Below are 20,989 nucleotides of genomic sequence, written 5' to 3' on the forward strand. Positions count from 1 at the left end.
CACTGGCATGCAGTGAGCATTTGGTATATTTTGAATGGGTGAGTAAATGCCTGGTGATACAGGACTTATTGGAACAATCGTTTAGAGAATGAAGAATGAAGCTTCCATTCTGGACTGGTTAAAACTGAGGTGTGTGTGAGACATCTAAGTGAAGATGTCAAGTAAGGAAGTAAACATGAGAGTCTGGGACTGAGAAAATAGGTCTGGGTGGAGATGTGAATTTGGTATATTGACATTGGTACCAAATTCTAAATCCAAGGTAATCACTGGATTACTTTGAGAAAGAGTACAGAGGAAAGGGCTCAGGACTCTTCCTAAGAAATAAAGCCTAATTGTAATGCTTTCAGTCACAGAGATCATTTAAATACAAAGAAGTGTGGCCCCAGAGAAGTCAAGAAGCCCACATGGTTTATGGAAGAAGCAGCTCTAGAACTCAAAAATCTCCATTGAGGATTATTTAAAGAACAGTTTAAAGCATGAGGACTATTCATAAGGAACCCTGGAGGTTTGTGGAAGGAGTGTGACCCTCATGACTTCACCAAGCTTAGCCGGTTTGAAAATACACAAACAGCTGGAAACATCTTTCAGATTTGGAAATAGACCAAGATTACATTTGAGATTTCTTGCAAATCTCCAAAGTACCTTCTGCCTTTCATTTAAGTTTCGTGTGTGTGTGTGTGTGTGTGTGTGTGTGTGTGTGTGTGTGTGTGTGTTACTGGGAACTAAACCCAGGGCCTAACATTCACACATGCTAGGCAAGTGCTCTGTCACTGAGCCACATTCCCCAGCTCTCTGCCTTTCTACCTAAGTCCCCCCCCCCCCAGTACTAGGGATTGAACCTAGGGGTGGTCAATCACTGAGCTACATCTCTAGCACTTTTAATTTGGGACAGGGTCTAGCTAAATTGCTCAGGCTGGCCTGGAACTTACAGTCCTTCCGCCTCAGCCTCCCAGGTAGTTGGGATTACAGGTGTGCACAAACCTCCCCAAATTTAACACCTAGAATTCTTTTCAAGCAGTCCCTGCTAGAACTCTGTTTCTCTACCTTAGAAAACAAAATTCAACTCCTCCAGCTGATGTAAATTAATAACCACTCTATTCAAGAGAAAGGTCATTTGCAAATATTTATCAAATATGTCAATGCAGGCCAATTAAACTTCTTTGTTGCCCTTAGGAAACACAGAGCAAATGAAATGATCTAGTTTTAACTGTATAGCTAAAATGACCTTGAATAAAGCTGTCCCTTTCCAGGGCCCCACTGTTGTTATCCATAGAAAAGAGCAGTTAAACCAGAAGAACTCTAGTTCTTAAAATAATTTGTAACTCAGCATTATATAGCTCTGTCCACATATTTAATTTCAATTTTGAGAAGTCTTGAGAAGAACGTTTTAAAGGAAATCAAGGAGCTGAAGTAATCTCACTTCTCCGAATGTTATGTGGCATAACTATCACATACCCCACTCAAGGTTATTTTGAAGACTGTATTAGATAAGCCATGTGAATGTGTTAGAAATTAGATATGTAGTGATTGTTCAAGTAGATATTTGAAACAATGTACACATCCTTCCCAACTGAGGTTACTGGCCCTCTTATTTAGCGTTAGGGCATATGACTTGTTACTTGTGCTGAGTAAATGGTAAGCTATGTTATGTGAGAATGAAGAAAACTGTACGGTCTTGGAATCCCCAGAGAGCCCCTATCTTTGAATTTTAACAAAAAAGATAAAGGAATACTCTAAAAAGAAGGCACAAAGAATGTGGGAAGGAGGGAATTCACAGGCAAAGGAAGGAGACAGGAAAATAAAAGGCCAGTTAAAAAGAATTGCAGAGATGGGGAGGGGCAGTGGGCATCAGCAGGGCAGGGACAGGAGCCAGTTAGACTGGGGGCGGGGGTGGCTGCTCCGGTGACTTGCCAAGCTGGCACCAGGCGGAGGAGGGGAGCAGGAGGGAGGGACTTGGCGAAGGGCAAAGGCAGAGCAAGACTTAAAAGGGGGATGACCCTAGCTAGCTGATGCCACCAGTGACCTCCGACGCCCAGAGCCAGGGGACCCCTTGAGGGATAAACGGGAGGAAAGGCCAGAGAGCTGAGACAAGTCTCCGACTCCTGAAAGAGACGCACTGACCTCAAAGGGGAGACCCCTCGAGGTGCCCAGCACTCCGCTGCCATGTGCGAGCTATACAGCAAGCAGGACACGCTGGCGCTGCGAGGGAAGTACATCGGGTAAGGGCTACCCAGCCCGAAGGAAAGGTGTATGGGGTGGGAAAGCGTGCAAACAGCCGAAGCTGTACAGGAGAGCGAGAGAGAGACCTGCGCACCTAAGCTCGGCTGGGCTCCTGCCAGCGGGTGCGACGCCGCCCGCCTGCCGCGCTTGCGCACTCGCGCCCCCGCCTGCCTCTGCCCGCGCGGTGCTCCCTGGCGCAGCCGGCTAGCCCTGAAGCACCCGCATCTGGCTGCGCTGGGCGGAGGCGGTCGTGGGCAGGAGGCTGACGACAGGCGGCTGGAGGAGTTGGCGACCAGAGTTTACAGCCACTCTATGGATGGGCGCCGGCACGCCCACCCAACCCGAAAGCTTAAAATATGTGAACCCAGAAGTAGTTTTGGCAATGAAAACGAACTAATATTGACAATTTTTGTTTGAAACAAAAGGAGTGTGTGTGTCCTGCATGCTCGGTTAAGCCGTAAAGGGTTAATCTAGCCAGTGGAAAAACTCGAAACCACCTTCTGTCAGAAAAGCGGGCAGTTCAGTTAGCAGATGCCCATACTCAGCACCACCTAGGTCTCCAAGCTGTGCCCTCACTTCGAATATAAAATGCTGTGATCTCCCCAGTCTTCGTTGTTTTGCCCACATTATAAACGACTTGTGATATAATGGTGAGTGTACAAGATTGACCTGAGCTCTGTTCCTAGTTGGATGTCACCTTACCTCTGTGAACTCTTGTCAAATTCATTTCCTGTTTTATGAACATAGCTATAACATTCTGCTTTAGAGGAGCGAGCAAATGAAAATCAGGGTTAGCATTTGTGTCTTAAAAAAAAATACATGTAAATATGAATGATTGATTAGAGGTATTAGCACTGACCTAGTAAGATCAGTTGTCAGCAGTATTGCAGTTGACTGCTGCAGCCGACTGGAGGGCACGAGAGGAGGGAAAAAGAACAGAAGGACACAACAAAGAACAGAAGTAGTGTCCTCTTTCAGGGGAAAGCTGTGCATTTTCTCATACTGAAGCTTCTAACCTCAAACAGGGAAGTTTCTAGATGGTTTAGGAGACTAGTTAGAGTTCAACCCCAAAATGGGATAAAAATGGCCAAATCTCCCCCTCCCAATAGCTGATCACCCACTTTTTCCTAATCACCCATTCTGTTAGTTTTCAATCCGATGTAATTAGATTCCACTGGAAATCTAATAGTTTCTGACATGATGAGCAGAACAAGTTCCATGGTGGGAGGAAAGTAGCTATGAACTGACTGAAGAATTTTTACCTGAAGTCTGATGGACAAGGTGGAAACTATGTTTAAAAGGCAAGGTGAAGTCTGCAGCTTTCAGTTCACATTCATAGCAAAAGGTTTTCTGTGGATCTTAACTAGTAGGTATAAACTAATAGTTGAGCTTGAATCAACAAGAAATTTCTCCTTAAATATTATTTTCATTTTAGATTGTTTTAAAACTATCCTAGCTACTTTGGAGGCTGAGGCAGAAAGATTGCGAGTTGAAGGCCAGTCCAGGGAATTTAACAAGACCCTGCCTCAAAGTAAAAAAGAAAAAGGGCTAGAAATGTAGCTTAGTGAGTGAATGCCCCTGGGTTCAATCCTCAGTACTGCAAAACAAACAACTACCTCAATGAGAGACTGAGGATGTAGGAATTCAGTGATAAAGTGCTATCCTTGCAACTGTTAGGCCCTGGCTTTAACTTCCAGCACTACAAAAATTAAAAATAAAAGCAAACTCTCTAGTAACAAATATACCAACCTGAAGCAATTTTAAAATCTGAAGTTGCTATACACAATAATCAATATACTCTCTTATTTAAGAATAGAAAATCCATTTGATATAGGACAAATTCCCTCAAAATATGTGGAAATAGAAGTTATCTACAAAATCTCCTTTATAATACTGAACTCTGTTATTTTTTTAAATTACCTCTATTGGTGCATTGTAATTATACATAATAGGAGGATTTTTGTTACATATTCATACATGCATATATCAATATAATTTGGTCAATACCACCCCCTCGGTAAGTTATTTTTATTTAGATTTTAGTGCTGTTCATCTCTTTTTGGGGAGTGTTGGGGGTTACTAGGGATTGAATCCAGGGCACTTAATTATTGAGCCACATCCCCAGCCCTTGTTTTTTTGTTTTTGTTTTTGTTTTTGTTTTAATTTCTTACTGAATTGATAAGTCCTCACTAAATTGCTGAGGCTGGCTTTGAACTCACAATCCTCTTGCCTCAGCCTCCCAAGATGCTGGGATTACAGATGGGCACCATAGTGCCCTGCCTGTTTATGTCTTTATAGAGTAGATTGGAAGGAAAAAAAGAAGAGGCAAAGTCTACTTTCAAAATTTTTTTTCATTCACTAACCAGCTAATAAATCTTGATCAAGTTTCTTAAATTTTTCGTGCCTCAGTCCCCTCACTAATCAAAATGAGAACAACAATCCCTATTATATAGCGTTGTTGGATTAAATGAGATAATATTTGTGAAATATGTAATAGTTTCTGCCATACAGGAAGCATCAAAGAAAAAAAATTACTTTTTTTTGTTTCAAAACAAAATTTCCCAAAGGAAAATTAGCTATTGATTTGTGTGATTAGAGCTATCTGCAAGTTAATGATTCTTGTGCCTCTAAACTGAATTGTCAAATCATGGCAAATTTAATAAAACTACCATAAGAAATATGAGCAGTGCCATGAATGGGGGATTATGATAAAAGGTTTTCAGGCTGATAAGAAATGGAAAAGAAAAATTGCACGTCATCCAGGTTGTGTTTTCCCTTTCTTTTATGTAATGGTAGTTTTCCATTTAGAAGGACAAATACTGAGTTGTTCTGCCAGACCAAAGTATTTCCTTTGATTATTTCTAGGCCCTCTTGCGAAGTTTTCTTTGCTGCGGATCCCATCAAAATAGTTCGAGCCCAGAGGCAGTACATGTTCGATGAGAAAGGAGTACAGTACTTGGACTGCATCAACAATGTTGCCCATGGTAAATGTCCTGTCTTTGTAGTTCTTTAAAATAAGTGTTATGAAGCAGTTATTTATCTCAGGAATTGCAGTAGCTGCAGTCCCTTTGCTGAATGGGCGAATAAAGGGAAAAGTTACAGCTAAGTGTGGAAGAGAGAAGAGCTCAACTTTTGTCTTGCTTGCTTCAGAATTCCCCTCAAGTCCTGAGCACTTACAATTGTCACTTATTTCTTGGGCTTTGTCTAAATTTTAGTGGGACACTGTCACCCAGAAGTGTTCACAGCTGCCCTGAAACAGATGGAACTGCTAAATACAAACTCCCGATTCCTCCACGACAACATTGTTGAGTATGCCAAACGCCTCTCGGCCACCCTGCCCAAGAAGCTCTCTGTTTTCTATTTTACAAATTCAGGGTAAGTTTCTGGTTTCCTCCGCATCCTCATTTCAGTTAAATTCTACCTTCTCTCAAGTACACCTTTCCTTTTGATTCATGGTGGAGCGTGGATGTCTGAAAAATTTGGGTGAGATTCTCACCAGTCACCAAGTGACCTCACATTAGGAACTGGACTTTCTGTTTCTTTTGTCTCTTGACTCTGAATCTTACTGGTCAAATGATGCTCCCCTCTTCAGGCAGTAGAGTAAGTCGTTAAAGAAGCAATAGGCCAGGATAGTTCTTTCAAAACAATAATGAATTTTAGCAAAGAAATAAATCTACTAAACAAGTTTTAACTTTTATATGATTTTTGATTCATTCATTTTCTTACAGAAGTTGAGTGTATTTCCCAAACATAAATGGAAGGAAGGAAGGAAAGAGAAGGAGGGGGAAAAAAAAAACAGAAAAAAGGAAGGGGGTGGGGAAGGAGGAAAGGGGAAGTTCAAGTGAATAGGTACATTCCAACTTTTAAATTCTGTGAATTAGAATTATCATGTATCTATCTGCAAACTTGGAAAAGTTGTATATGCAGCAGAAATCCCATTTTTAAAGTTATCTATCTATCTATTTATCTATCTATATGTATGTATTAAAATTAACTATTATAAATACTATAAATGTTTGATTATATGATTTTGTATGATTCACTTTTCCATAAGCTATTTTAAAACCAAACTGATAATCAGAATATTCTTTTTTTTCTTTGTAAAGAATTAAGAAGATAGTTTAGGATCTATTGTTATAAAGCAATCTTGCCTCTAATAAATGTGATAATTTTACTTTCATTTATAAAGCATTCCATGCTACTAAGTGACATTAGTCACAAAGAACACTGTCCCCAAAGACTGGATGCACATCTAGGACAAAGAATAATGGCCTTGGGGTTATACAGGCTTTAATATGAATCCTGACTCTATCTCTTATTAGTTGTAAAACCTTTTTCTGGTTGCTTAACCTCTCTGAGGCTCTTTCCTCATCTATACAAAGAAGACAAAGAAACTCCTGTGGAGTTGTTCTGAGAATAAATACTAGTAAGTATTCAACAAAATAAAGCAAACAGTAAAGATTCCCCAAATGATTATTTTCTTCCTCCCTGTATGGGTAGTATATTTAGACTCTCTGAACCAGTTAGGGGGGAAATGACCTTCATGTCATAGACATTGAGCCAATACAACAAGTTTGGTAGCCAGGCATGCACCCTCGGCCTCCCATTCCTCCTCCTGAGATCAGCTTAGTTAAGGCTTCCTAAGAAGTCCTCAAAGATAGGATAATGATGTCCATCTCATTCCACCATCTTTCCTCCTCTCATAACCCCTTCCCACATGTATGATTGCTCTACACCATGTATAACCAGAGAATTGAAATGTTGTGTTCCATTTGTGTACGATGAGTTGAAATGCATTCTTCTGTCATGTATAACTAAGTAGAACAAATAAAAAATAAATAAATATTCTTAAAAAATATTCACCTAATGATGGGGCTGGACTAGACTTGAAATGGGCAGCAGGTCTGTGATTTTTACTGGGCAGCTTCTGTATGTCTCATTCTCTGTTGAAAACCTCTGGGAGACTTGGATTAGAGAGTGACATGAGATGGGTAAGATTGAAGAGGAAGAAAAGGACTTCTTACTACTTAATAAATTTCGGAAAAAAAAATATAACCTTACAACTTTTGTAATTAACATTTTAAAATATTTTATAAAGAGATCATCACATTGACCCCTCTCTCTACTCTGTTATCTTACTAGATCTGAAGCCAATGACTTAGCTTTACGCCTGGCTCGGCAGTTCCGAGACCACCAAGATGTGATCACTCTGGACCAGTAAGTCTCAGACAGATTTCTAATCAAGAACCCCCCTCAGAGATAAAACTGTTCTGATCATATCTATACTAATACCATAAACACATGTGGAAGAGGGCAGACACATGGGACAATGTTTTTTAAATTCTGTATGAAGGTGTCAAGGCCAGCTTAAATCCAGAGGATAATTCTTTTCATACTGGCACATTGGGGAGGCTGCACTTGGTGCTAGGGAGGCTGTAGCCTCATGGGTTTTGCATGAATCAGGCTGAATTTTCACACAGTATTTATTTTTTACCACTACTACATCTAACTCAGGCTTCTTTAAAAGAAAAATATTATTTGTTTCTTTTTCATGATTATCCATTGTAATTAATTTTAAAGGTAACAATTTAGAACAGATTTTTAAAGGAACCCATCAGCCAAGTAAGTTTGTGACAATTAAGTCACATTTAATCTTACCTCTCAAACTTGATTTATTACATTTTATACAAGAAATTCGACAAGTTCTATATTTACTAGGGAGGTTTTTATTTTATTTTATTTTCTAACTTCCATCCCACAATCCTCAATTGCAGAGGGTGGAACTAATTATGTCCTTTATATTGTGCCCATCCTCCCATACCTATAGACAACTAATAATGTGTATCTTTCATTTTATTTCATGTAAAATGTGTATCTCTTTTAATTTTATAAAAATCAATTTGGGTCTCTTTTTCTGTTTCCACCTTTTATCCCTTGTCATTGTGTTTCAAGAACTCTTTGTTGCTAGGTGGACATCTGTTCTATTCTTCTGAGTGCTGTCCAATAGAAATACAATGTGAGCCATATAAGCACTTTAAAATGTTCTAGCAGTCATTATAAAAGGTATAATCCTTTCAATGTGCAATCAATATAAAAGATACTAAAACATCTTACATTCTTTTTTGCACTAAATATTGGAAGTCCAGTGTTGGTTTTGCACCCACAGGACATCTGAAATCAGACTAGCTACATTTCAAGCACCCAACAGCTACATGTGGGTAATGACTGTCACAGGAAATCTCAGTGCAATTCTAACTATCTGACAGCAGTCCCCAAATACAGATACTGTAACTGCCACCTTCCCCCAGCCACCACAAGCAACAGTGCTGCAACAAGCTTCCTCATACCTGTGCCCTTGATGTCCTTTCTGAGAATTTCTTAGGACACCCAGAAACAGGACTGCTGAGCCTTAGGGTACACTAGAAATGCTGTTAATTTGTCTAAATACTGTCACAGTTGTCTGCAAAATGGTAGCAGCATCCCACATAGAAGAGTTCCTATTTTCCACTAAAATTTATCACTAAAAATTTTCACTAATGTTTATCCAGCTAACTTTTTAAAATAATTTTTACCAGTCTAATAGATATAACATATCTCTCAGTGTCATCTTACTCTACATTTTTCTAATTATTAATCTGAGACTCTCTTCATATGCATCTTGTGGATTGGGTTTTTTACATATTTTTTAGAAATGTTTCTCCCCTTCTTCCCAATCCCCATCTCACCCCCCCCACCCAGATTAGAAAGATGTTCTTCTATTTATTAACTATTTCTCATATTGAATCCACCTGGCCCCCACTTCCTTATCATTTATATATGGATATACCTCTGAGCTCTGTTTCTCTTCTGGTGGTCTATACGTCCTTATTCTGATATCATACTAATTTTATTATGAAGACATTGTAACCTGTCTGATCTATGCTGGGGCAAGGTTTTTGCTTTATCTGTTCAAGAGCCTTTTGTAATTTCCTTTCCAGATCTGTCCATTATATTTCTGCAAAGAAAACAAGCAAAAAATATCATAGCCACTTGTGTTTTAAATGACAGGAATTTCATGACCATTTGGTCACCACAATCTAAGTTTTTCTTGAACAGACCTCCTGTTCCTTCCTAATTACTGTTTGCCCAATATTTGCAACTGGACATCCTTCAGAAGTCATCCCAAACAGAAACACATGCCCATTCTTTGATATAAAGCAGTTGTCATTCACTCCCCAGTACTCCAAAGAAATAAAAACAAAAAAAATGTAAAAATAAAGTTGTTCTCAAAATTTACCAGTATACAACTATCACATATATTTGAAAAATACATATGTATAGAATTTTGCATGAAGATATAGAAAACAATTTTTCATCTTTAGACAATCTAATTTAGCACTAGCAAAAAATAATGTGATTTTCCCTACTGAAAAGAAACCACCTGAGGCCTTCCATGTATGAACAAATTAAATGGCCAGAGTCACCATGAAAAATTAGATCTTACACAGTTAAACCTGGCATCAATGTGGATGGATGCATAGGGGTAATAAGCAACACTATTTTTTATACATTAGAAAAGCATCCTTCCAGAGAAATCTTGATTACTATTCTTTTTCTTTTCAGTGCTTACCATGGTCACTTATCATCTTTAATTGAGATCAGTCCATATAAATTTCGGAAGGGCAAAGATGTCAAGAAAGAGTTTGTTCATGTGGTAAGTATCTGACAATCTTAGAATCAGAACACTAGTACTAGAAAAATGCCTAGTGATAATCTAGCTCAACATCATCAAAATGAAACCAAGGCCTGGCAGTGTGGTACATGCCTATAATCTCAGCTATTCAGGAGGCTGAGGCAGGAGAATCTCAAGTTCAAGTTCAGCCTAGGCAACTTAATAAGACCCCGTCTTAAAATGAAAATTTTAAAGGACTGGGGATACAGCTCAGTGGTAAAGCCCTCCTGGGTTCAATCCTCAATAGTGAAATGAAAGAAGGAAAGAAGGAAGGAAGGAAAGAAAGAAGGAAACCATAAAAAAGAAAAGTAAGATCTAGAATAGTTACATGACTTGCTAAAGTCTAAGGACTAGAGACCAAATGTGGCTTTAGTTCACTGGTGAGTATCATCACAGGCAAATTAGTACAGTAGTACAATATGTTGTTCACAGCTGTCATTTCATTTTTCTTGCTCCTTGATCAATTACTTTTTATACCACTCATGCTAATTTAAAATTCAGAGTTAAATTGAGTTTGCATGACTTATAAAATTTATTCTATTGCTACATTATTATATAGATTAATTTAAAAGACAAATAAAGAAACCAAGTTGAGAAACAGTGAAATCCATTTGGTGTGTTTGTTAACCGAGGATCCGTAGGCTTTCTTAAGACTATTATTCATATCTGAAGACAGTGCTGAGGCACTCTTTATATTTCTGAATGATTCATATGAATAATATAGTTGATAAGTGTTGATTCATTTTAAATATAGAATGTTTAATATGGTTTCCATTCATGGACATTTTTGTGTGATATAATTATACTTGTTGATTTGAATTTGCTACTTATGTGAATAGAAACAAAGTTTCATTTATAAGGCTCTGAAAGCAAATCCAAGCTCCTGTTCATAATTCACAGAGGTCATTTCTTCACAGAATTCAGAAATGCTAAGGAAAAAGAACAGAAAAACCTAGAGTCACTTAACTCAACATGATCAACTTACTCCCATGCCCTTGTGGGGAAATGCTTTTTTAAAAAAGTTTATTCAAGAGGTAAATGATGAGAAGCTGAATCATGTGATGTTTTCAGGCACCAACTCCAGATATTTACAGAGGAAAATATACAGAAGACCACTCAGACCCAGCCAGTGCTTATGCAGATGAAGTGAGGAAGATTATTGAAGAAGCTCATAACAATGGAAGGAAGGTTGGCTTTTTCAAACACATTAACATCTTTTATAAAAGGGATTGAAACTGTAATTCACAGTAGAGAAGAGAAAGGATTAGATCTGAATTCCCTTTCTGTGCTTCTCTGGCTACATTTTCACTTGGTTCATGTTGAGAGGGGAAAAAAGCATGATTACAGTCACACCTCTGACTGTCTACTAATACTTATTCTGGAAATGCAAACACCATCCTCATTGAAGAACTAGTAGCCTACTTCTGACCTCTTCAGTGGTATGCAGGGTCTGGTCCAGAGGGATTGGGGATGAGAGAATTAAGAAAGGTGATAAACCAGGGAAAACTCTTCTGAGATGAATGAACACAGGGGTTAACATAGGGTGAAGGGACAGAGTGGCCCTGGAGTCTCAGGATCAATGTAGACTTCCCACAGGGCTCTTCCATGGACATAGTTCAAGCTTCCTTAAGTTATACTGCCTGGGCTTGGTCTGCACCTGGGTAAGCCAAGGCAGAAAAATGTCCTTCCAATATGGGCCTGAACTTCAGAAACAGAGTCCTCAAAAAGTTTAATTTTTTTTTTAGTCTTTATCCTACTGTATTCAGCTTCAACATCAATTCTCAGCCAATTTGGGGGTTATTTATGTAGGTATTTGATGCAACTTGATAATATTTTGCCTTTAAACTGGCTTAGGGCATAGATGTAGCAATTCAAAAAGAAAACTCCTTAATTTAAAAAAGTGGTTTACTTTTTCCAATTAACTTAAATTTTTTTGTCATTATGACTAGAGAGCCATTCACATTTCTCAACTATTTCTTCTTATTTGTCCATTTTTCATATCCTCTTTTGAGACATCTCTATGTAGATATACCTAAAGCTCTAGCTATGCTGGGGAGCTTTATACTTTCTCTTCAAATAAAGCCTATACCTCTTTACATACACGATGGTAGTCAATGCTTTCAGAGAAAAAAAATTACATTATAACTAGTCATATAGGCCTTTTGTCACTGTAAGAGAATCTGGATAAGTTTTTGAAAATATTAGCATTCGGTAGGTCCCCAAACCTAATGGGGGTTAATGCTGTTGTGTAAACAATGCTAAAGGCAATGAGAAAATACAAGATAGGTGCTTCTGAATGATGTGCTGGCAGACCCATGGAATTTTAGGTTAGAAATCTCTGGAGTCCAACAGGCTTATTCTGTAGCTAATACCTGACAGTGCTAACAAGTGAAGAACTTAACCCAAGATGATACAGTTGTGAAGGAGTAGTTTGAACTAGACCCTTGGTTCTCTTGATTTATCTGATGTTCTTCTTGCATGTTCTCTTCTTACTTGAGCAGTCTCTATTTCCTACTTTTTCCTTAGTCTCTAAAATACTTCATATATAGTTCCTACTGTGAGTTGCTTAACTGTGAGGGAAGTGTAGCTCAGGGCAAGACCTAGAAAATACAGTAGAGGCTAACAATCACATATGGCCACAAGCCACCATTAGGCCAATTCTAGCTTCAAGAAGTCCTATTTCACCAAGCTGGCTAAAAAGTGCCATGGTGATGCCTTGGAAACCTTGGTAAAATTTTAGAGGGTCTTCTCAAAGCATCAGTCTTTTTCAGATCATCCTAACAATGAAGCCACTGCACTTAATGATGAAGAAATGGGAATTCCCTCTCATCTTCTCCATTTCTCTTGGTAGCTTGATGGGTACCCTAGAATTTCAACAACTAATAAGATCATTTGCTTTTCTAGCATAGACACCTTTTGTTTTTAATCAAAAGGCTGACCTGCCACTTAACAACAGTTCTATTCCTAGCCACTTTTTAAATAACCAGCTCTATAAGCAATCCTCTTTCTTAGGGGGTTAGAGGGGGACCTAATAGACTGTGACTCCATCTTCTCTTGTATAGATTGCTGCCTTTATTGCTGAATCCATGCAGAGTTGTGGCGGACAAATAATCCCTCCAGCAGGCTACTTCCAGAAAGTGGCAGAGTATGTACTTGACATGGGCACCATTGGTCAGACTGAGGGCACTGTGACAATTCTCTAGGGCCATATTGGTTGCCAATACATTAAAGTACTCCCAGTTAGCTGGTAAATAGCCACTCCTGAGTGCCTGCTATCCCAGGACTCTCGGATGCCCCCCTTTTTCTTCCCCAAGATCCAGAAAATAAAGGGTTTGCATATGGCCCAGCAGAGCTGTCTCCAGAACTCTGTGCAAGTCCCTCATCTGGCATCCTGTCTGACTGGCTGGCACCTAAGCCTTACCAATTAGTAAAAATCTGAAGATTAACCCTGCTAAAAACTACTCATTCAATTCTTTCTCTTTCCGCTTAAAACACTGCAAAATAGCTTACTTTAAGCAGCACATACGCATTAACAGTGTGGAATATATCCAATCTAGAAATTGTATTATTATATTGTAACATGTGTGTGGGATTCTGAATATTTTCAATACACATCAAGGCTTCAGGTTAACAATGCTTTTTTGTCTTAAATAATCTACATCTTTTTTCCACTATTTTAAAAATTATTTTTTATGTTTATATTTTGTAATAATCTATAAATTTATGTGTAGGTCTGGGGACACTTGATAATCTGAAGGCATTAAAGTACACCTTTGCTTTTCAGATATGTACACAGAGCAGGGGGAGTGTTCATAGCTGACGAAGTTCAGGTAGGCTTTGGCCGAGTTGGAAAACATTTCTGGAGCTTCCAAATGCATGGTGAGGACTTTGTTCCAGATATTGTCACAATGGGAAAACCCATGGGCAATGGCCACCCAATGGCATGCGTAGTGACAACCAAAGAAATTGCAGAAGCCTTCAACAACGCTGGGGTGGAGTATTTCAATACGGTAAATTTTGGACTACCACTTTAACATTTTTTTTTCATTTAAATATTGTTTTATTAAATCTACAAAAATTCCAACTTTGTAAATAATCAAAGGACACAACTTAAAACAGCAACTAGATACCATTTGTTCTAATCCATTCATTACGATATAAGAGATTATTATAATACTTAATGCTGAGCAGAGTGGGATAAGACAACTGCTTAACATACTATGGATGAGAGAATAAATAGATGATTCTAGAACTGTATTTCCCAGGAAGAAACAAATGTTCAACAAATGTTACAAATGTTCAAACCCTACTGACTCCTGATCTTAAGTCTAGAAATTTGTACTAAAAATGCTCCTTATATGGCTATTGACTAAAATGTAAAAATGTGAGAAAACTTAAGTATTTAACAATAAGGACATGACTAAAAATTCTACAACTTTAATTCTAAGAGGGAAAAATAATGCATGTTCCTACACTTTTTGCCAGTGTAGTAAAGATTAAGACTGTTTCACCTCGCCAAACAAAATTTTATTGTATATAGCACAGCATTCCTTATACTTTTCTGATGTGTTTTTTTCTTCCTAAAACAGCCTTATTAATTTTTCCAGTAATAGTTGGCTATCCTGTTAAACTTTGACAGTTAGAATATATTCACAAACAATATGATCTTTTTGTATCATGATTAAAATTCCCAAGAGACTTTTAAAGTATTTAGATGATTCAGTATTATAAATGTTTTACAACTATCATAAGAGATAGTAAATTTTTATCTTTGGGAAATTCTATTTACATGGCTTTACTCCCCAAAGTTTTAAGCTTTAGCCTTGGAAAAGTCATTGTGGATTGTACAATATGTATACAAAATTTGTGAAAAGCTAAAAGTAAGAATCAAAGGACATAAATTATCCAGAGAAAATGATATTGCTTAGCTATTTTCACTCAGCTCTTCAAGGGTAGAAAGCTCAAATTCCTTCACTAAATCATACTCTGAAATCCTTCATTTATAATATGATGTCTTTTTGTTTTTGTTTGGATGAAACAATACATTCCTTGATAATCCTTCATACCAGTTATGCAGCATGCAAAATATATTCTGGAATGAATTTCCACTCAATCCTAAATAAATAGAATCATACTGTATTCTAAATCTGAGAAATTAATATTGTAGGATAAAATGTTATTAAAATCATATTTTCACTTATGAATGTGGAAGCTAAATTTCTCATAGATGAAGCAATATCACTAATTCAATGGTTCTGTCTTTCTTCTGAAGTATGGAGGAAATCCAGTGTCCTGTGCTGTTGGTTTGGCTGTCCTGGATATCATTGAAAAGGAAAACCTCCAGGGAAATGCTATGAAAGTAGGAAATTACCTTATTGAGTTACTGAATAAGCTGAAGACTAAGCACACTTTGATAGGCAATATTAGGTATGTTTATTATGAAGTTGTCTTCTAGTTATTTGTTTTTCCAAAATAGAAGCTTATATTTTACATTATAAATTTAAAATAAAGTATATAAAACTAAATCTAGAAAACACTGAGAAACAGAATGCAAAAATCATTCTTCTTTCAAATACAGATATCATCACTGTTAATATTTGTGTGTATATCTTTCCTTTCATCCTTTTTCTTTTTTATAAATCTAGCATAATTTCAGCTCCCCAAAAAATGAAATGAAGACATTTAAGGTAATTCTAAACAATCTATGCAAAATTATTTTACATGTCCTCCTAGAAAGTTGGATATTTTTCAGATACATATGGATATCTACCAATATAAATATCCTGAGAAACTAAATGGCATGAAAAGGTTGTTTTAAGTCCTTTCCTTTTATAATTGAGAAAAAAAAGTCATGGAAAAACTGTGTCAAAAACTAGAATTACCCATGAACACTGGGTTGGTTAAAAATCAATAACAATTACACTTCAAGGGTATCACATTCAGCTTTAAACTAAACTGAATTTTGGGGACAGTGTTAATTTTTTGTGACAGTGCAGTGTTCTCTAGAATGTGTGTCAAGTTTTTCTTCCCCACATTCCCAGGGGCATCGGCCTTTTTATCGGGATTGACTTAGTGAAGGACCATGAGGAAAGAACCCCGGCCACAGCAGAAGCCCAGCATGTCATCTACAAGTAAATTCACCTCCACATCTTTTGGTACCTTGGCCCACTCGAAAGCTTGTTTCACTTACTCTCACCTCTCCAAATTTAAGACACATGCAGTTTATAAATGTGGGCTTCTTGAATGCAGAGTATATTTCTGCACTGTGTTCCCATGGTCCTTAAGCAATCTTAGCTGTCATTCATATACACTCACATATATTTTCTACACTAATTAGGATGAAAGAAAAACGAGTACTGCTCAGTGTTGATGGACCTCATAGAAATGTGCTTAAAATAAAACCACCCATGTGCTTCACTGAAGAAAATGCAAAGTTTATGGTGGACCAACTCGATGGGATTTTAACAGGTGGGTACACAGATATTTAAGATGTCTCTTTGCCTCCTCCTCAAAACTCACTGCCTCCCCACAGCCTCAGCCTCAGCCATCCATGACCATGAACATCTTGTGTCCATGATGGAAGTGAGGGAGGACAATGTATAACTTTCCATTTGGAACTAGAAACAGCTGAAAAATAACAACTACATAGGCTCTTAGTTAAATCAAAACTTTCAGTTTATACTCACACGACTTCAGATCTAAGTTTTGACTGAAATAGCACACTTCTATTTTTATTGTTTATTTTTACTTTAAATAACTAGGATATTAGCCAGGCACTGTGGCATATGCCTGTAATCCCAACTACTTGGGGAGGCTCAGACAGGAAAATTCTAAGTTCAAAACCAGCCTGGGTAACTTAGACCATATCTTAAAATAAAAAATACAAAAGGTTGGAGATGTAGCTCAGTGTTAGAATTCCACTGGGTTCAATCTCCAGTCACATACACACGAAGGGGAAGGCAAAGGAGAAGGAGAAGGATTTTAAAACTGAATGTCTTCATTACATCATGTACTACAAATACCACAGCATATAGTTTTCAGCACAGTACCATTAAAACACCTAAAACATTTTAATAAAAATTATAGTCTACAGGTTAGCAATTTTTATTACATGCCGAATTGTTTGACTTTGTGTGTTTAAGATTTAATTTTTTCTTTTCATTGAAATAATATTTGAAATATTTGTTAAAATATCTTGGTTTATTCCAATTTAATTTTTTACTTTTGTTTATCATTCAGAATTATAGCCTATCATGGGAATTTGTCTTTATTTACTCATATTATGCTATTAGGTAAATTTGTTTTTCTGTTATGAACATAAATTGGGTTAGAAAGTAAATAAGCCCTGGGGCTGAGGTTGTGGCTCAGTGGTAGAGTGCTCAAGTAGCATGCATAAGACCACATAACAATAAAATAAAGATATTGTGTCTACCTAAAACTAAAAAATAAATATTAAAAAAAGAAAGTAAATAAGCACTATAAATCCATGTTGAATATCATAAAGCACTATTGAAAAGTTCATTCATTTCTGTTGTTGCTTTTAGTTATATTTTTAAGATTCAACTTCCTGCTTATTTCTCACCTTTCAGGGTTAGAATAAGTCTGAGAATCCAGGAATCAATATAGCATATGAAATCGATAATTAATGTTTAGAAACGTGAGAGTTAGCCTGTTCACAATAGGATAACTGTCTGGACTCAGAAACTGTGCTCACACCTAAACATGGCAAGCATTCCTTAGGAGCCTGTGTGTCCTCAGTCCGCCTACTGCCCCTGGAAGAAAGGATATAGGTTGGGAAAGCAGAAGCCAACTCAGGACTTGAGTATCATTTGCAGTGGGACAGAAAAAAAAAAAATTGTTCTAATAAAAATTTTAAGCCAGAAGTTTTAATGGTGATGCTTTTTTTTTTTTTTTTGGTATCATAGCTCAAACCTAAGGGTGCTTAACCACTGTGGAACATCCCCAGCCCTTTTAATTTTTTTATTTTGAGACAGGGTCTCACCAGGTTACTTACAGCCTTGCTAAATTGCTGAAGCTGGCTTTGAACCTGCAATCTTCCTGCCTCAGACTCCTGAGCCATTAGGAATACAGGCATGCACTACCATGCCTGACAGTAGTGATACTTTTTTAAACACACTTGCCTCTGCATTCTTTAGAATAAAGATATTCTGATGGACACCAAAAGTTTTTTTTAAGAATTTTTCTGTTATCTGTCTTTTCCATGATATCTTCCTTGATTTAGCTATAGAAGAAGCCATGCAAGCCAAAACTCAAAGTGTGATCCCTGAGAATACCCCGTGCAGAACAAAGGTAAGAGTCGGCTACTTTATTTGTAGGGGGAAAGTGTAAAGCTTTGGGAATTTAAGAAAAAAAAATTGCAAAACTTAAAATGACTTGTACAGTGGCTACTAGAACAAAACAAGCCCAGGCTAGGATTGGCTTGTTGTTGCAAATTTGAGTGCACAATTAAATTTCCAAAGTCTATATCACAGTATTTGAGAGAAATAAAGCAAAAGATCCATTCTTACAGGATCATTTCTATAACACACACACACACACACACACACACACACACACACACGGAATATCCTCTGCCTGAAAAGAGAGCTTTCAAAATATAGAGAGAGATGGTAACAAATGACCTAAGCTGCATAACCGCCTCTGGTTCCCACGCATTGCTCTTTACCATCAGCAGAGGCGTTTGTAGTGTGGCTCCACAGTGCCAGAGCGTGGTTCTGAAATGAACTGAAGTGGAAGCTTCTAAACGCAGCCGGGGAATCATCTGGCACTAAGTGGCCTAGTTTCTGCATTTGATGTGTTTCTAGCACAGGGGCCTTTCCATTTTCTTCCCAAGCTGCCCAGGGTGTGAGAAAGAGCACCCTGGGTTGGGAAACAAAAAGGCAAAAACTTGAGAGGTTTTGTTGCATAACTTGTTATTTGTTTGTGACTTAGATGCGTGAAGGAACACTCAGTGCCCAGAGGCCGCCCGCACATCCAGTGCAGTCAGCAGAGTCTTTTCCATGATGAAAAACACTGGGCTGTTTGAGTGAGAGCAAATGATTTGCTAATGGGAATGTTTCTGTCTCTTCACTCAACACAGGAATATAGGAATCCATTTTTATATGAAGTTCAAGAGTAGTTTTTCAAGTCTGAGATAGAATCATAGCTGCAAAAACACATTGACCAAGCACTGAAAAGCATCCTGCAAAAACAAAAGTTCATCACAGGAAATCCCTTTCCAGAGTTAGCAAAATCAACACACATGTATGAAATTTTGACTTAGAGTCCCAGATCTTATGTTGCCATCACATTTCAAATGTCTACTGAAGATACTAATAAGGGAGTTAGAGAGGAACAATCAATATTACTTTGTCTTGTTCTTTTTTCCATGGGGTTTGAGTGTGTTCGTCTGTTAAGTAGGTCTTGCAAAGGTTGGGCTGGTGCAGCGGTGAGAGTTTTGTGTGTCTGTCTTGCAGATGCACAAGGATGCACATGTGGAATTGCTCAGTGACAGCATCAATGACCCCACAGAAAATCCCAGCAGAAAGAGAAATGGAATGTGCACAAATAAGCATTCACTGCTCAGTAAAAGGCTCAAGACATGAAAGATTAGTATAATGAAGTCATCATTTTCCAGAGTTGCAGAGAATGAATGGATACGTCTCATCTCTTTGTAGTTCTATTGTACTATCTACAGGTAGAGTTTTCATTCAGTTTAGATTTGTAAGGAAAAAGGTAAATGAGTAATAATAATAAACCAAGTGCAATTAAACTAAGCCAAGATTACTAATTCATTCTCTAGCCTATTAATTCCTTACTTGAGATTTCTGAAGTTACTTAACTTATTCTTCTAAATTTAAGTTTGCAAATACAAAACTAAGATGGCAGTTTTACCTCTCAGGTTTCAATGTTTGAAATTAAAGAACTGAATATAATAGATTCTTAACTTTGGAGACTTGTGCATTAAATATGAATTCTATAATGGTTTAACATAAAAATATATTTATGGGCTGTAATAAATAAAAGATGATGTACATTTAAAAATTTACTAGGAAAGTGTTTAACCTTCTTTTGCAGAGAATGTTAAAGGTTGGGGTGCAAAAAATCAAAGTCATGTAGAAAAAAATCATATGCTGCAAATATTAAAATGTAAATGAATAATAACCTCTGGTGGGAGACTTAGTTAATCATCACCCTGTGGAGACAGGGAGGGGAACAAGAAGCATACACAAACGCTCATCTGGGTGTTTCTGGAACAGCAGCAGTAGCCAAAGCACAGCCTTTAGAGTCTGGAGACTTCAGCTCTGTCTACTAAAAAATTGTGTTACCTTGACCTTTTAACCCATCACCTTCCTCTATCACAAGTTTATCATCATATATACCCCCTTATCTACCCAAGTCGGAACATGTTATAGGCATACACACACACCCCTAGCTTGACCCGGGTAAAATGAAGTGAGGAAACCCAGGACTTCAAGGGTTTCTTTGTTACATGATGGTCCCAGGAGACATTCACTAATGTACCGAACTGGAAGAAATTTGAATTTTAGAGTGGACTTTTCACATTATCTCCTTACTGCCTTCCTAATAGCTATTCAACTTTGTGCTTTGTTTTTTTTTTATTTCATAAAAAAAGAGATGCTAACTTTGCTATGACTTTTTCCTGATAACAGAGGGAGATTGAGAGGAAAATTAATTGCAAAAAAAAGCTTTCTTTTTGAGTACATCATAAAAATGCTATAAAAGTGTCTTTCTCATTATTACCTTTTGGCTTCTAAAAATATTATCTGTGACTGTGGATTCTGGCAGGATAACGCTGAGGTTGGCTCCCAGGAGCTGGTGAGGAGAAAGAATAGAGGTTTGCTTTGCTTCTGGGGGCAAGATCATTACAAGACAACCAGACCTTCCACAGCCCAGATCCACACTCCTGTGCATACATCTTGTTAGAAGGCTCAGACAGCTCCCGTCTCCTTCGAGCACTAGAGCTGCTATTTGTGCTCAAGAGCAGGGCAACAAGAAAGCCCATACTTGTGTTTTGAGTTTTCTGAGTGTAAAGCT

The 20,989-nt window shown here is 37.6% G+C and overlaps 1 protein-coding gene across 2 annotated transcripts; it reads left to right on the top strand.

Annotated features, from left to right (window-relative positions):
* Positions 1–1,994: 1,994 nt before the first annotated feature.
* On the top strand, positions 1,995–20,095 carry Etnppl (ethanolamine-phosphate phospho-lyase). 2 transcript variants are annotated; one of them, XM_046459109.2, is made up of 13 exons: positions 1,995–2,219; positions 5,086–5,204; positions 5,436–5,595; positions 7,363–7,437; positions 9,823–9,913; positions 11,003–11,119; positions 12,994–13,076; positions 13,716–13,941; positions 15,204–15,358; positions 15,973–16,062; positions 16,269–16,399; positions 18,174–18,241; positions 19,408–20,095. In XM_046459109.2, the coding sequence occupies exons 1-13, from the start codon at positions 2,164–2,166 to the stop codon at positions 19,534–19,536; spliced, it is 1,500 nt and encodes a 499-aa protein (XP_046315065.1). In that variant the 5' UTR covers positions 1,995–2,163; the 3' UTR covers positions 19,537–20,095. The 2 variants fall into 2 exon arrangements, with proteins under 2 accessions (XP_046315065.1, XP_046315066.1); XM_046459110.2 differs by lacking the exon at positions 1,995–2,219 and adding an exon at positions 2,731–2,870.
* The last annotated feature ends 894 nt before the right edge of the window (positions 20,096–20,989 follow it).

The sequence above is a fragment of the Marmota monax genome, unplaced genomic scaffold (assembly GCF_021218885.2).
Source record: "Marmota monax isolate L192 unplaced genomic scaffold, Marmota_monax_Labrador192_F-V1.1 WCK01_AAM20220418_F8-fsc00002, whole genome shotgun sequence".
Lineage (NCBI taxonomy): Eukaryota > Metazoa > Chordata > Mammalia > Rodentia > Sciuridae > Marmota > Marmota monax.

Excerpts from the sequence above, each read along its gene's own strand:
- Etnppl (XM_046459109.2), top strand. The coding sequence starts at position 2,164 with ATGTGCGAGCTATACAGCAAGCAGGACACGCTGGCGCTGCGAGGGAAG. Across the intron at positions 5,205-5,435 it reads CATCAACAATGTTGCCCATG|TGGGACACTGTCACCCAGAA; the intron begins GTAAATGTCCTG and ends TCTAAATTTTAG. Across the intron at positions 9,914-11,002 it reads AGAAAGAGTTTGTTCATGTG|GCACCAACTCCAGATATTTA; the intron begins GTAAGTATCTGA and ends TGATGTTTTCAG.